The 16,053-nt window shown below is 35.0% G+C and overlaps 1 protein-coding gene across 9 annotated transcripts in view; it reads right to left on the bottom strand.

The window, feature by feature from the left end:
* Nucleotides 1-3,534: 3,534 nt before the first annotated feature.
* SH3GLB1 (SH3 domain containing GRB2 like, endophilin B1) overlaps nt 3,535-16,053 on the bottom strand; it is a 32,273-nt gene continuing 19,754 nt past the window's right edge. For 2 of the 9 annotated variants that reach the window (XM_073234240.1, XM_037012455.2), the window contains 4 exons: nt 9,555-9,644; nt 9,074-9,177; nt 4,375-4,606; nt 3,535-4,007 (listed from right to left, as the gene is read on the bottom strand). In XM_073234240.1, the coding sequence (XP_073090341.1) occupies nt 3,900-4,007; nt 4,375-4,606; nt 9,074-9,177; nt 9,555-9,644 (534 nt within the window). In that variant the 3' untranslated portion in view covers nt 3,535-3,899. Of the gene's footprint in view, nt 4,008-4,374; nt 4,607-9,073; nt 9,178-9,554; nt 9,645-13,411; nt 13,436-15,013; nt 15,101-16,053 lie in introns of all 9 variants that reach the window. The other 7 variants (XM_037012450.2, XM_037012452.2, XM_037012451.2 and 4 more) reach the window with 7 other exon arrangements.

Genomic DNA, 16,053 nt, shown 5'->3' with positions numbered 1-16,053 from the left:
TCTGTATACTAGGGTAACATATTTCAAAATTTCAGGTGTTTGGGAGGTAGGGAAGTTTTTGAGGAGTCCTGTCAGCAAAGCATGGACATAGCTGGGCCTCTCTAAGTAAACAAAGCCGTTGCTTCTTTTCCTGCATTCCATCATCTTCCCCACAGGGTATTTCAGAAATGTCCTCCCAACACCAGCTCCTCCATTTACACAGTTTCTTTATTTTGGTGGGGGATAATAGCACACAGACTATGAGAGTAGACTCTAACCTCCAACCCACTGGAGACTCTGGCCTCAGGCTTCTTATTTCTCATGTTACTCAGGGTGAGGTACATTGCCATTTCTGGGACCTAATCTCCAACAATATTAATTTTTCTGATTAGCACCATAAAAAATGATTTAACACCATGACCTTTTAGGTTAAATTACTTTGAGGACAAATGTAGAGACAACACAATCACTTTTTGTAAGCATCTAAAATTATTTCCAAGTTTATTATTTCATTCATATGTGCATTCATTACATGTTACTATACCTTTATATTAAACTCAAGGCACAGAGCTTATTCAAATAGTTCTGAATTGCACCATGAATTAATAGGCTTCCCAAATGTTTTTTCCATGCCTAAGAACCTTTGTGGGCCTTTACCTGAGTAAAAATTAAACCTGTGACTTTATAAAATAGGCCAAAGTCAAAATAAAAGAAATACCCCCACCCCCTGCCCAAACAACCAATCAAACACAACTCCATTAAAATAAAAAGCATTAAACGTAAGAATAAGCCGATATACTGCGATGGACTTGTGGTAGACAAAGGCACAGAAACCTTTGAACCTTAAAACTATTGAAGGATTGCACTTTATTGGGTTGCTATAATCAATATGCATTTGATGAAAAGCAGAAGGATCTGATAAAGGTTCTGATAAGAACTTACAGACTGTGGTGAAGTTTAACCTAGATCTGGGTCTGATTTAAGGAGGGTGGAGGAAAGGACTGATGAGCAGAATAGAGCATAGGTACAATCAGAGGTATCTGTGGTACACAGTCATAAACAGACTGCAGTCTGGGTAAGTCAGGAAGCTCCAGGGGCTAACAAGGGGAAACTGATGTTTCTCTTATGTGCCAAACCCTCCCCTAAAAATGACCTAACATAAAAGATAACCTTTGCTATAGAATCCTTACAATACTCTTTAAGGTGGCATATTATCTCCATTTTACTAATAAGGAAATGGTGGTTTATATAACATCTGAGTAGAAGCCCAAAGAACACATCTGACAACCACTGGATTTGAATCCAGGACAATTTCACTCCAGTTACATATACTCCTTTCCCTTCACTCTTCTCCTTCCCATAAGCCTCATTTATAGTTGCTGTTTAAGCAGGCCTGAATTTTCTGTATTCTTTTAAAGCCTAAATCTGGACTTAATGTAATAGATGTTAATCTAGGCTGGCTGTAGAACTTCCTTTCTGGGGAAAAGTAGCTTCACTTGGCTCTATAACTAACTGCTTGAGCAGCTTTTGGGGTTCTTTACGGCAATTCAAAATTACAGCATCTTATATACAACTATAAAGTTGAAAAAGAATTTCTCATAACATAAAAATAAAAGGGCAACTACTGTTAAAGTTTGGATGTGACCTAAATTATCAACATGTTTATCGAACTCTTATTATGAGCTCTTAAACACCATTTTAAAACATCCTTTGTATTATTCACCAGTTTTTAAAGTACCAAAATATATCATTTTTTGTAACATTCTCTGAAGAAATGAAAACACTTTTGCACATCGTGCACAAGCCAGACTGAGCTACTTTTTTTTTTTTTTTTTTTTTTTTTTTTGAGAGGGCATCTCTCATATTTATTGATCAAATGGTTGTTAACAACAATAAAATTCAGTATAGGGGGGTCAATGCTCAATGTACAATCATTAATCCATCTCAAGCCTAATTCTCGTCAGTCTCCAATCTTCTGAAGCATAACGAACAAGTTCTTACATGGTGAACGAATTCTTACAGAGTGAATAAATTCTTACATGGTGAACAGTACAAGGGCATTCATCACAGAAACTTTCGGTTTTGATCATGCAATATGACCTATAAACCATCAGGTCAAATATGAATATTCATTTGATTTTTGTACTTGATTTATATGTTGATCCCACATTTCTCCTATTATTATTATTATTTTTATTTTTAATAAAATGCTGAAGTGGTAGGTAGATGCAAGATAAAGGTAGAAAACATAGTTTAGTGCTGTAAGAAGGCAAATGTAGATGATCAGATGATCAGGTGTGTGCCTATGGACTAAGTATTAATCCAGGCTAGACAAGGGCAGCAAGACATCCACGGATGCAGAAGATTTCTCTCAAAGCAGGGGGGGTGAGGTTCTGAGCCTCACCTCTGTTGATCCCCAAATTCTCACCTGATGGCCCCCCTGCGACTGTGCCTGTCTTAGGTTGTTCCTCCCTTGAGGAATCTTACCCGTCTCTGGCTAACCATAGACTGAGCTACTTTTATAGTTGTCAGAGTGCGTTACACTCTCTTGGTTCCAGACCTGGCACATCTTTTCCCCTCTACCTGGAATACTTCCCTTTCCTAACCATCTCCCATTCCGCAGATCTGAATTAAGTGACTCTCAAAGCTCCCAAATACAGCACCCTGTATTTTATCATGACACTGCTTCTGTTTTATGATAGTCGTTTATTTCTTTTTCGGTATTCTCCACTGGCCTCTTAGGTCTTCAGGGGGATGGACTGTGTGCATCTGGTTCAGGGTAGTGTCCCCAGCTGATTAGCGTAGTGCCTGACCCTCAACAACTCTTTGAAGAATGAAAGAATGAGAGCAGAAGTTCTAACATGGAAACAATCTGCTGATTTGCAGCAATTTTCTGACTTCAAGTGTAACACTAATCATTTCATTAGTGTGTATTCTATAACTCGAGATCCTGATCAAGATAACCTAAGTTCATTAATATATTTTGATCATTTTTTTAGTAGACTAAGAGTAACCAAAGGTATATTGTTTGTATACAATTTATGATAAATGTAGTTGCACTAATTCATATTTTTATAAGGATTTGTTTTTCAATAACAAATTCTCTTTACAGCAGCATTATGTTATTAATGGATGCAATTATGATTATGCATTAAATTGTGCCAACTGAACAATCTTAAAAACTTTGCTTAGTGAATTGAACTTGTTTCAGACATTTTAGAACCTTAACTGCAAATAAACAAGAGAAACTGGTAATGCTTTTCAAGAACTAGTTGTTCTTAAATTTAAAAGAAACCATTCAGTAGTGTTTAATAAAACACCGCCCCCCTCCACCCCACAGCACCAGCCCCAACAAATAACCCATTGAAATCATTAAATTTATGTTGGAAAACAAGGTAAACATGGAATAATTGCCTTTGTTTACGGAAACATTCAGAAACATATTCTTCACAAAAGAGTTCTATATCCTAGAGGTCTTTTTAAACCAACAGTTTAAAACAAATTTGAATTTTATTCTTTGGCTATTAGTTATACCTAATAAATGAGTCATTGATATCAATTCACAATAAATTTATTTTTATAAAAGAAAAGCTTGCTATTAATGAAAAATTCAGTAGAAAACAGTTCTGCTTTAAGTTGGGGCTCAAAAGTAGAAGCTGCTTGTTAGTGAAACCTCAGTAGAAAGAGAATTTTGTAAGAAAACATTCTCAGCAAGAAAACTCTAACATAAATTCCATAATGAAATATTTACCATGCAATTTTATTGGCAGAAAGACTGGTTTCTGATGGCTGGTGTTTTTTTTTCAGTCTCTTAAGACATTAACATGGAAGACACTTAAACCTGCTTTATTTTGAGTTAATTGTATATAAATACAGTGTCATGATGGGTAATCTTTGTAATCTTTCAATAGTCCACCTAGCTAATTGAGCAGTTCTAAGTAGGTAATTGGCACCCTACCCTTCTGATTTCCTCTTTCCCCCATTAGCCAGTCTGAATCCATTCCAATGACACTGAACACAGTGATCACCTACAAAATAAAATATTTCCAGTTATTAACTGTTAAAAAATAAACAGAAAATTAATCAGCTTTGTATTTAAACTACTCACTATCAAAGGGCATTTAAATATTGTTATCAATTTTGCTGAAAGATTAAGGACTTCATTAGAAGCAGTTTTAGAAATCTTTCAGTTATTTAGTTAAAAGCTTTATTTCTGTGATGTTCCATTTTGTTAAACATAAGTTAAAATTTTATAAAATGTAATACAACCACCTGAAATCTATGAAAGCATTCATGGTAAACTATTTCTAAATAAGTAATGAGGAATTTGCATTTTGTTATAATACTAGAAGGTATGTCAAGTCATGATTTTCTTCTCATATTCCCATTCCTTACCTCATCTGCCAGAAGTGATAATTCACTACTATTTGCAGCATCATAATCATATAGAACCCTGGCCTTCCTGCTGCCACTGCACTCCTTAAGGTCAATGAGGTTGGAAGGAGTGGTGATTACGAGGCCACTTGTTGGAGTCAAAGAAGAAGAACCAATCACATTTGATGAAGCAGCAGATGATATAGGTGCCACCGATGTCTGATTGTTGTTACAGTGATAATTGGATGGAAAACTGTTGAAAATAAAATGGCCAATTATCTTTCCAAAGGAATAAAGCTCCTTAATACCACCACTTGGTGGCAGTGTTTACCTCTTACTAACCCCCACTATAGATAAAAATTTATAGATATTAATATTTTAATGAGAGTGTACTATCTAGCTTATACCTCTTGGGCCAATTACACTAGAGGAAATTCAGGTGGTTTTCAAATATATATCCTTGAAAGTTAAATTTCAAAACTGTCCTTACAATTATAAATTTGAGTTTTTTTAAAAAAAGCACAATGGCTATACCAGAAAAAATAAAAAATGAGTTTATCCTTAAAAGGACTTCCAGAAAACTTCTATTAGTATGTTTTATTAATCTTTTCCTCCTTTTATAAATCGTTAAATAAAACTGTCAGTGAAAAACTAAATATTAGATGCTACAAGGTTTCTCAATTCTTTCAGAAATATTTCAGTAATTGAACTCTTTTAAAAGGATTGATCCAATCACATTTTCCTATTCATTCAAATGACAAATTGAATATCTACATGTCCACCACTGCTGCCACAAGCTGAAGACTCAAGACAAAATGATACCATTCCTTTATGGACATAGAGACAAGTATAGAGATGGCTGTTCAAATACCATGATAATTATAGTATTTTATTATAATATTATCAAAAAAATACTGATAATTATGATTAAGACATTAAGATAATGGGAGACTAGGGAAAATTTTACAAGTTTGTCTGTCTTCTATATTTTAGGGGAAAAAAAACAAAGGTTTTATTACAAGTCAGTGAAATCCCTATGATTCATGTGCTTAGAAAGAAAATTAGAATTTTCAATTTATTATAAGGCTACTGTTTTTCCGATTGTACTAAATGGAAAACAACATAAAATGGAAGGCTTATAATCATTCTAATTCAACCATTTCTAAGGCTGAAAATTCCCTATGAAAATTCATATTTTAATTTTAATAAATCCATATAAATTCATGCCTCCATAAAATATAATTTCCTTCTCTTGGAAGTTAAGAGTCAGCCAGAAGCAAAATTCCCTCTACTCTTAACCTCTAATCCTTCCTTTTACCCCTTATACCTGTGCTTATCTCCCACACTCCTTTTATCATTGAGGTGGATGGTGTAGAGGTGGAGGAAGCAGGAACTGCATGTTCCTTATTACTATTAATATTCTTCTCCCTAACCAATCCTACCTAACGTATGGATTTCTATTATTTGACTATATATTACCCACCATCTCTTGTTGCGATCATCTACAGATGCCTCATTCCTTTTCCTTCATTTCTAGATTCTAGCTCCTGGCTCACTGACACTGTAACTTAACTTGGTGATATTAATATTCATACAGACAATTCTTCCAGCACTGTGGCCTCTCAGATCCATGAACTCCTCTCTTCTAATGATTCTGTGCCTGAACCTAGTTCAGCCACCTGTTCCCACTGCCTCCCATCTAGACCTTATCAATTCTAAAAACTATAACTCTCCAGTAATCAAAACCACCAACATCCTATTCTCCAACCATCACCTTTTTTTCTCCCCTAGCACTTCTGCTACAACAAGCCTATCTTGGATCTATAGTCTTACTATAAACCTACCATTTGATCCTTCCAACATGCCCTCATGTCCATGGTTAGTTATTATAATCACCCCCTTGTGTGTATCTTCATCTCTTATGCCCCTCACTTCATCATACTGACTTGGTAAAAATCTCCCTATTGGTCTATTCAGTATCCATGTATCTACTATGAGAATAGAAAAATGCAAAACGATGTTGTCTGGTCTTACATTAAATTTATGAGTGGGAACCTCAAATAGGTCCACAATGCTGCCTGGCAATCACACTACATTTCTCTAGTCCACTCACTTTCCATTCTCCTGATGATTATTTCATACTCTTTCACTCATCCTCAAAATTCCAGCAATTCTCTCCTAGCCTTTCCATTCAGCTCATGTGTTACTTCCTTTTTAACTGAGAGGAAAAAGAACAATTAGGAATCCATGCTCTGGCCATTTCTCCTCTTACTAAAGATGCTGTTGATGCTGCTAATAAACTTCTCTACCTGTGCATAAAATCTCATCTTCTTTTTCCTCTCAAGGATATCACACTAGCAATTCTTCCCTTTTCTCCCCATTATCATATCTCTACATTTACTCTATCATTTCTCCTGTCTTTAAAAACAAGCAAAAATTTGCTAGCCCTTACTGCAAACAAGCTTTTGCCCTTACTGTTCCAGCAAAACTACTCTTGTCAAGGTCAGCAATGACTTCAGTGTTCTAAACCAGTGGTCTATTAGCAGTCCTCATTTCACTTGACGTATCTAAGTGATCACAGTGGGTCACAGCCCTCCACTTTCCTACATCTTGACTTGACTTCTGGGCCACACACTTGGTTCACTCTCACCTCACTATTCATTCCTTACCATCCTCCCTAGCTGTCCTCAGCTCTGTGTGGGAGTACTTCAGGGCTAAGCCCTCAGCCCTCTGCTTTTCTCCACCTATACTTATTGCCTTGCTGATACCATCTAGTCTCACAGACTTAAATATCTTTGATGTGTTGATGACTCTAACTTACATCTCTACTTCACTGCCCCCAAACTCCAGACTTGTACATCTAAAATTGGATATACCCACTTTAGATATGCAATGGACTTCTCAAACTTATCATGTCTGAAGCTGGGCTTCTGATATACAGGATGTACCCTCCTTCCCCACCCCATGTTGCTCCTCCTGGGGCACTCCCCATTTTAATTAACCACAGCTCCATACTTTCAGTTGCTCAGGCCAAATACTTGCAGTAATTCTTGGCTCCTCAGCCTCACATACATGAAGTCTGTCATTAAATCCTGCTGGCTCCATTTTAAAATACACCCAGAGTTCGACCTCTTTTACCACATCTATCAGGCACCCTGATTCAAGCCACCACCATCTCTTCACTGGATTCTTGACTAAATTATATGTGCAGTAGGTTCCAAACAGGTCTGTTAGGTTCCACCCATGCCCTTTAACACCTGTCTTCAAAAGAACAAGAATGATCTTGTTGAAGGCTAAAATCAAATCACGTCACTTTTTAGATCAAAATCCTCCAAAGATTCCTCATCTTGAGTAAAGACCAAAGCCAAAATTGGCTTCCAAAGCCCTGTGTGCTCCAGCTCCATTCCCCAATTCAGCTCTAACTAAGCCCTCCCTGCAGCCGCTGGAACAGAACAGCTAGGTTCTTGCTGCAGGGTCTCTACTCTTGCTGTACTCTCGTCCAGAAGTATTTCCTCTCAGATGCCCCACGCTTTGCTTCCTTATGTCTTTCAAGTCTGTTTTCCCTGACTACTGCAAACCTCTACCCTCAACCAAAATACTTCCCTGCTGTATTTCTCTCCATAGCATTTACCACCTTCTAATATATTATGTTTGTCACATATATATTGGGTTTTCTATTCCCCTCTACCAAATAGAATGTAGGTTCCATGAAGGCAGGGGTTTGATCTATTTTGATTACATTGTAATCTTTCATGTCTAGAATCATGCATTTTTAAAAATTAAAAGGAAATGTTTCTCTGATGGATAAAAAAGTTCTAATGATAAAAATAATAAGTTCCTAATTCAGGTTTCACTCTAACGTTAAGAACATACTTCCTAGCATCTCTTCCTCAATGAACTCAGTTCCTTTTTAAAAAATTATTTCATTTTTACTCAGTTTCTCAGCAATGCTTAAATATATACACTTCTGATGATAAAAATGGTAATAAGCTCTTCCCCCACCCATACGTAGGTGTACATATACATACACACACACATGGCTTTTAAAGTCTCTAACCATGGAATTTACTTTCAAATTTACTAGCATAATTAGCCTTTAACTACTGAGGTCTACCTACGTCAATTTTGGGGAATTAATAGTAAAGGGAAAACAACTCCCAATCAACTGAAAAAAAAAGAAGTCATTTACACCTTCTAAGAACTTTCATTGATATGTTTAAAAAACCTGTAGAGTAGCTGCCACTGCAGCTTCAAATATGAAACCTTCCAATAATTTAACAAATACATTTATTAATCTTGCAACTAGTGCTTTCGTTTCCTCATTTGAAAAATGTGCATAATAAAAGCATCTACCTCACTAGCATGAGGACTCTAACATTATTACACATGAGGTACCAGAAGACTGCCCGGGACAACCGGAGCCCTTGTTACGTGACTGCTGTCATTCAGTTACCACTTCTACCGACACTGCTATTACAGCCATTAACATTACAACTTGGTATCTTCTCATCCCTGTTAACATTCTTTGGTGCCAGAAGAGCTCAAAATGTTTTTGCTACCTCAGATGTTTGATAATTACTTTCCTTAAAAAAAAAAATCTATTTTAAGCAAGCTAATAAAAGCATTTAATTCTTCTAATCTTCACCTCTATTATTAGTTCATATGCAAAAATCTGAATTTCTTCTCTTATCAGGAGTTTCACATGTTAAAAGGATATTACCACCTTCCCAGTTGTTTCTGAAGGTCTAACATGTACTGGTAACACTGTGCATAGTAAGTCATCTGGGCTTCTACAAAGTCATTCAGGCAGCGGAGGTGATGGGCCTGTAAAGGAAAGTTACAATCACTTCTGAGTCCTCTAGTTAGAGTGGTAAATGTGAAGGGGAGACAGAGCACAACATTGTAATCATCAGTATCTAGCAGTTCATTACAAGGCTCATTAAGAATGACCTCAGTCACCAGTGTGGTAACAATCTGTTAGCAAACAAAAACTAAGAACTGGATTTGATGACTGGAGGAGAACTATGTAATGAGTTCTCTTAAATACAAAAATTTTAAATATTTTTTATAAATCTTGGAAAGTGCCACAATTTAGAATTCCTTAATAAATGACTGAAAAGGAAGTTGAGTTCTGCCTCCCCCAATTGCCTTAGAACTATCAGTCTTTTGTTGCAATGAATTTCCAAGGAATGAACACTCACATGTGTACTGCTGATTCCCTCTAGCAGAAGTCTGGTAATCTCTGCTTGACGATCAAATTCACTTTGAGTTATTCTTAATTCCTGTTCAGACTTAAATTAGAGCATAGTTTTAGAATCTCATTAGAGGACTAAGTCCATTTTATATACATTTGTTTAGACAGCTAAAAGATCCTGTAAACAAACCCCAAGTGATAACCTGTCAATTCCCTGATTTTGCTTTATATCTAAAGTGGTCCTTGGTTTCCAGACCTTAGCTTTTCTAGAATTACTCAATCTAGACAGAACTGACTGCTCACCAGTACTTGACTTAAAATAATCTATTCATGTCAAAGCTTAATGACATATACATGAAAACCTAGAAAAAGTACAGGACAGTCAATATGTTATCATATATTTTCTAGTACCAATTTTGCTAATTTTAACATTTTACAAGATTTAAAGAATATCAGTTTACATGTATAAAATTTCAAGAAATTCTTAATTGTAACACTGTAGGTAAAGATGGCCTTCAATCTCAAATGAAAAAACTTCAGAGTGAAGCTACAGGATTATAATCTCTTATATTTAGTTACCAAATACACACTTGTTTCTAGGAATACAGTTCTTGTTTTCTAGGAAAAAGGATTCTTTGTCCTACATTAATGTCTTTCTTTTTAGTTTTCCTTCCAAACTCCATAAAATATGCATTAAACAGGAATATTATCTATAACATATGCTAGGGTTTATCTTCAAGTTATGGGTGACCTTCAATTGATTGTAGTGTGCTGGTAAACTGGCTCTTCAGGAAATAAAATAAAGCTCTAATATATTGATTTTCATGGTATCAATACTTCTACTGTAGCTCTTCAGGCTGTCAAGGTGAAGTCACTGACGCAGAGCCTGACCGGGGTGTGCACGATAGCATACAACTACAAGCATCAACTCTCTGGTACGGGCTTAGTGCTGGGACAAAATAGTTCACTAAAAACTCAGCGATCTAAAATAGTAAATAATAGCAAAAACATCCCAAACCTTTAGCAAGAGCTGGTTGGTAGTTAAGTGAGGAGGAGAAAACAGAATATCACAGCTCACTCAAAATAGTCACCTTACCTTGCTGGGAATCATCAATGGTGATTCTGTCACTACAATGGTATTTTCTACTATTCTTCAGGATAAACAGCTTTCTCCTCTCCAAATAATAACAATACTTCTAAGACTGTCTTAAGTATAAAAACAAGGTCTGAACTTTTTCCTTTCATACCCCATTTTCCCTCTCTTCCACATTTTGGTGGCAATAGTTAACCTAGTGAACCTGTCAACAAAGTAGTAGCAGCAAAATAGATCATCAGTTAATATAATCACGCCCATCCCAAGGCAACAGACCTGCTGGCAGAAGTGACTAAGAAATGACCACTAACTGAGTTTATGGAAACAAGCTTGAATTACTCAATAAGTCAAGAGTTAAAATTAAATTTACTTGACTGAAACCAGAACACATGGTGCTTTGATAACAGGGCTGAATAAGCTTCATCTGGAAGGTACTATGAAGCAGAAAAAAGTCCCAGGAGAAGAAAAGAATTCTGTTCCTCCTAAGGAATGTGTTAAGGAAAACCAATCACTTCAGTGTTACATTTGTACCATTTACTGTTCTGCTTGGTTGAATACAAACAGGTTTTGATTAAAGTAAGTAACCATAGCAAAAATAAAATAAATGAGCTTCAGAAGTAAATGAGGATAGTCCCATATAGGTTTTTGACTATGAAAGTACAATTTGATTTAACAGCCCTAGTAGAAATGGCAGAAAATTCTTCTGTAACAAGCTGTAAGCAAGTAAGCTAGGTAGTAGATTAAAAGTGACCAGGAATTTGGAATCTGAAGAGGAAATATACTGAATAAAAAAATTTAAAATGATCTCACTACAAAGGATCAGTCTTCTATGTTTGAGGAAAATTTAATTATTTGTGAAGAAAGGCACCATGTTAAAAAGCCTGGGAACTCATTCTCCTGTACAATGTAGATCTTTCATTTAGAAAAGATAAATGACAAGAGGAAATGAATCTCATCTGAACAGGTTTCAGTCTATGTTTGGGGTGGATGCAAATTGTCAAATGTCCCAAACCTTCTCTACTTCTGACACATATAATTGGTCACAATAATTAGTCTGAGAGGCCGAGGTAACTGAAATTAGGTTTAGCATACCAATTTACATAGGAAGAAAATACTCATTTTAAAGGGGTTTAAGAAAAACAATGAATTTAAAGGATTTTTATTCTGTCCTCCAGAATATCTCATTCCCTGACTTAATTTTGTGATTAACAGAGGCCTAGAATTTTAAGGAAAACATTTGCTTAGAATTACTGTTACTGGACTAACTGGAGTATAGGACAGCATAACTTGAGTAAGGAAGCAAGAAGAGTGCTTTCAGGCTGTAACTTGAGAAAAAGGGTAAGATTTTGTTGGTCTGTGACATCAGGATCAGGTGACTATATGTAGAAATTTTGGGCATGCTTTTGAGGCATTTGCTGTGACAATCTTGTTCAGTGCTATCTACTTTTTCTATGGGTGTAAATCTTAAAATATTCCAGGAATATGAATATTTAAAATTATATACTTTTAAATTACAAAACTGACAGAAGACATAGAAGGAAAAAAAACCCCAAGTCCATTTTGATATATATTTTTTCATCTATACATACATAAAATCTGTTTCAAGCATTTTTTCCCATTATATCAAAATTTCCCAAACTTAAAGGACTGCAGAATCAGTTTTTTTTGGTGTAGTTGTATGCTAACCAAAGTGGAAGAGACCCTACTTTTCCTGTTCAACCTACACTCTTCTATGTTACTCTGCCCCTTTTTCATACTAGAAGTTTAGAAAGAAATCAAAGGCCAGGGTGGAACCATAAATAAGTTAATGAATGGATTCCACAAAGGGGAATGACAGCATGAGTCATGAATTTCCCAATGGATTTCCAAGTCATAGAATGAATAGCTTCATTTGTCCTATGCATGAAATAGACTGTATAGTCAGCAATCCTACAGAGTTAGAAAATAAAGTTTGTAAAACAATGAATAGTCAGGGGCCACAAGTACAACCTGCCCTCATTCCCCATCACTGTCCTCATCTGAAGTTAGATTTTGGTAGGTTTAAACATGGGAAGTAAATTAAAAATACTTCTGTAGACCTCAAATAGCATTTGAGACAAATCTGCACTCAAGTCATAATTTTACTCCTTAAATCTATGCTTAGTTATTTGATTTCCCTACTCATCCTCAGCTTCTAAAAGTGACAGCCTCATCCTTAGGGAGGAGACAACATACTTCAAAAACAAACAACAGATTCCATTTTATACAGTACAATAATGGATAATCATAATAATGACCCTAACTGTAACTAAAATTAAATATATATTATCCTGCACTTAATGCAGCAGTAAAATACATTCTTACAAATATTTTCAACTAAAATGGCAGAAAAGTTAGCTCTAGTGCTGAAAAGAACCAAGCTTCAGTTACATAGAAAATTCACTTGTGTGACATGATATATTCAATTTTCTGAAAGGGCAGGATGTTAACTATTTTACATAATTAACATATGAATAAGCCAAGTATTTAAACTGTCTTTTGGCAAAGCACTGTGAAGATTACCACTTAATATCACAGGTATTTAGTATTTATCAGAGCCTGTACAAGACACATTTCTGCATCATTGTCCTAGTGCTCTGTGGAGTTATTACTAGCCAAACAGACCTGAGCTTTCCATAATTTTCCGTTTTTATAAGTTATGTAACACAGCCTATGACTAGCTGCATGGTTGTTGACCAATATTTATATAATCACAATTGTTTCATAATTCTGTGGTTTAATAATTTACTTACTTTTGTCACTTCCTCTGCCCAAATCTAGCCAGCATTAAAAATTAGAGAAATATATAGCATGAAAGTTGGACTTAAACATTTTCTACAACTTAGTATAGAAAAATGTATTTTAATTCAAATGGAATACTCTCCTTTTCCAGAATCACATTAAAAGATTACAGTAGAAACTAAATCAGTACAGCTTTATATACTGTGAAAGTAAGCCTTCTTTAATGTATCCATACTATCAGTTTCTTTGAATCTTGTACTAATTCTATAAATTTGTAGTATTTCCAAACAGTTTTCCAAAATTGGGAACATTTAACCCCTCTTAGTTCTAGTTCTCTCATCTGTAAAACGAAAGGTTTGGACGAAATGATTGTCTCATTTAGGGCTAAAATTCTAGAATTTTAGGCAATTAAAATAAAGTAAGGATAAATGGACACTGAATGTGAATGATACAGCTGTGGGGGTGGGGGGACACAATAAACTTGATATATAATGAATTTACAATTACCACAGTTAAATATGTTTTACTACAAGTAGATGACATCAGTAGTAAAACAAATGCCTAATAAATGAAATAGTCTTGCTTATTATTTAGGATATAAAGAAAAACTATGATTTATATACTAAATTACCAATGACTGAAATAGTCTCACACTTTTCATTTATCTACAGATAGGACAATGGAAACAAATGAATGCATTCTCTTGCTATCTAAGCAAAGCTCTTATTCAGCCCAGGGCTTCAATAATTACAGTAGTTTAAAAAACAAAAATGCATTTTACATACTCTGTTCAATAATCTTCCCCGGGCTTTAGGTCAATGCTAATGGATAAAAGCAGTCAATTAACTGCCAACTTATTATTAATTGTACTGCAGATTCCATGCCACTTCTATGGAAGTGATGTACCTAGGCATATAATACCAAACACCACATCTTTAAATATTTATTGGCTAACATTTATGAGTTTTTGTGCTATGCTCAGATTTTATGAATTTCTGTTTTATTAAAAAATTAAAAACTTCTGGCATCTCAAAACTTTCCTCAAACCAAGCTCATTATATGCACTGGATACTGTAGAACAATTTTAATTTCCAATTCTTGCCCAAGGCTATCACTGTTCTGAAACATGTGAATTAGCACTGGGTGGGGCATAAGCCTCATTACTACAGAAATACTCAACTACTGGGGTTTGTCTCATCCTGGAATTGCAGTAGAAATTAGTTCTATGTTGAGTTTGGGTGAATATTAGGGTAAACATTAAAGATACTGAGAAGCAAAGTAAACTTGTACCCCCTATATTCTCTAAGTAAACTTTGTTAATTTTCTTTGCTACAAGTGAATATATGAAGTGCCAGTTAAAGTAACTTTTATCTGATATAAAAGACATTGTGTGTTTACATTCTAAATTCTGAATTTGGTATAGCTAGTGTATCTGGCAATCAGAACACATAATTTCTTTTCTTCGAGTTTCAATACTACTTCAGCTAGTATTCCCTGTGCTTTTTGTTAGACTAAAGAATGCATGGCTTTGACTATTACGGACTCTTACAGGTAGATAATAGCAAGAGAAGGCACTTTAATCAAGATGTAGAAAACACATTAGGCCAACAAACCTTCAGCCATTTTACATGCAGGAAGTTGAGCATGTGAGAGAAATTTACCATAATGTTATCTCCTTCAAGGCGAGTTGCGTTTAGTTGCTTAAGTGCATAGGTAAGAGACAAAGAACACATTATACCAATGAACATGGTGAAACAAGTTACTTCTGCACAATAAAGAACACACAAAGTATTCAAGAGCTGATAAAATGGTTCTCTACTTAACAAAACAAATTATATTGTTCTATGGAATTTCACTTCATATTGTGGTGCCTATTCAATTTTTCCAAAAGATACAAATTTTTCAAAGAAAAATAACATGGTTGATGCTTGGATTTTAAATGAGAATCATTTGGAGAGAAAATGCATCACTTTAAAAACTGCCACAATTACCTATAATTTTTATTAAATTTTCACCTATGAAAGCCCTTCTGCCTACCCACATCTTTCCTATTCAAAGGCCATTTCCATTTTATGAATGCATGATGCCTTAAAAAATGTTCTCTTTCAATCAGCTCAGCCAGGTCTTTTGCATACCCTGAAGAAGTATGAAAGGCGTGTCAATCCTTGTATTTTTATAAACTATAAAGTCTAACATGTATACATTAAAGTAAAGGTTATTGATGGTGCTATAAATTCACTCACTATAAATTAAAAGATTTAGATACCTGTGGAAATGCTTAAGTGGGCAGAGGGACATATTTGTTATATTGTGTTACTTGAAGAAGATACATTTTCTATCAAATCTGGATACCCAAAAGTAACAGAGGTTTAAACTGCTAAATATTAGAGAGCTTGGAAACCATAAGAGTTTTTTTTTCTCTTTACAAAACACTAAAATAATTTTTTAGGAGTTTACTTAACTCTAAGGTTAGGTCAGTAATATCAGTGCCTTATAACTTAAATGCAGAAGTTATATGTCTTTGCTTCTTTTAATATGTTTTATACTGTTTTCAAAATTACATTTTTGTTTGTTGTGAAATATTCAAGTAGGTTTTCTCTTTTCTGCTCAATTGGTTTATTTTTGAGAATTGCCTTTGATATTGCTTTACCAT

This window comes from Manis javanica, chromosome 4 (genome assembly GCF_040802235.1).
Source record: "Manis javanica isolate MJ-LG chromosome 4, MJ_LKY, whole genome shotgun sequence".
Classification (NCBI taxonomy): Eukaryota; Metazoa; Chordata; class Mammalia; order Pholidota; family Manidae; genus Manis; species Manis javanica.
This window is presented reverse-complemented; position numbering and strand designations above follow the sequence as displayed.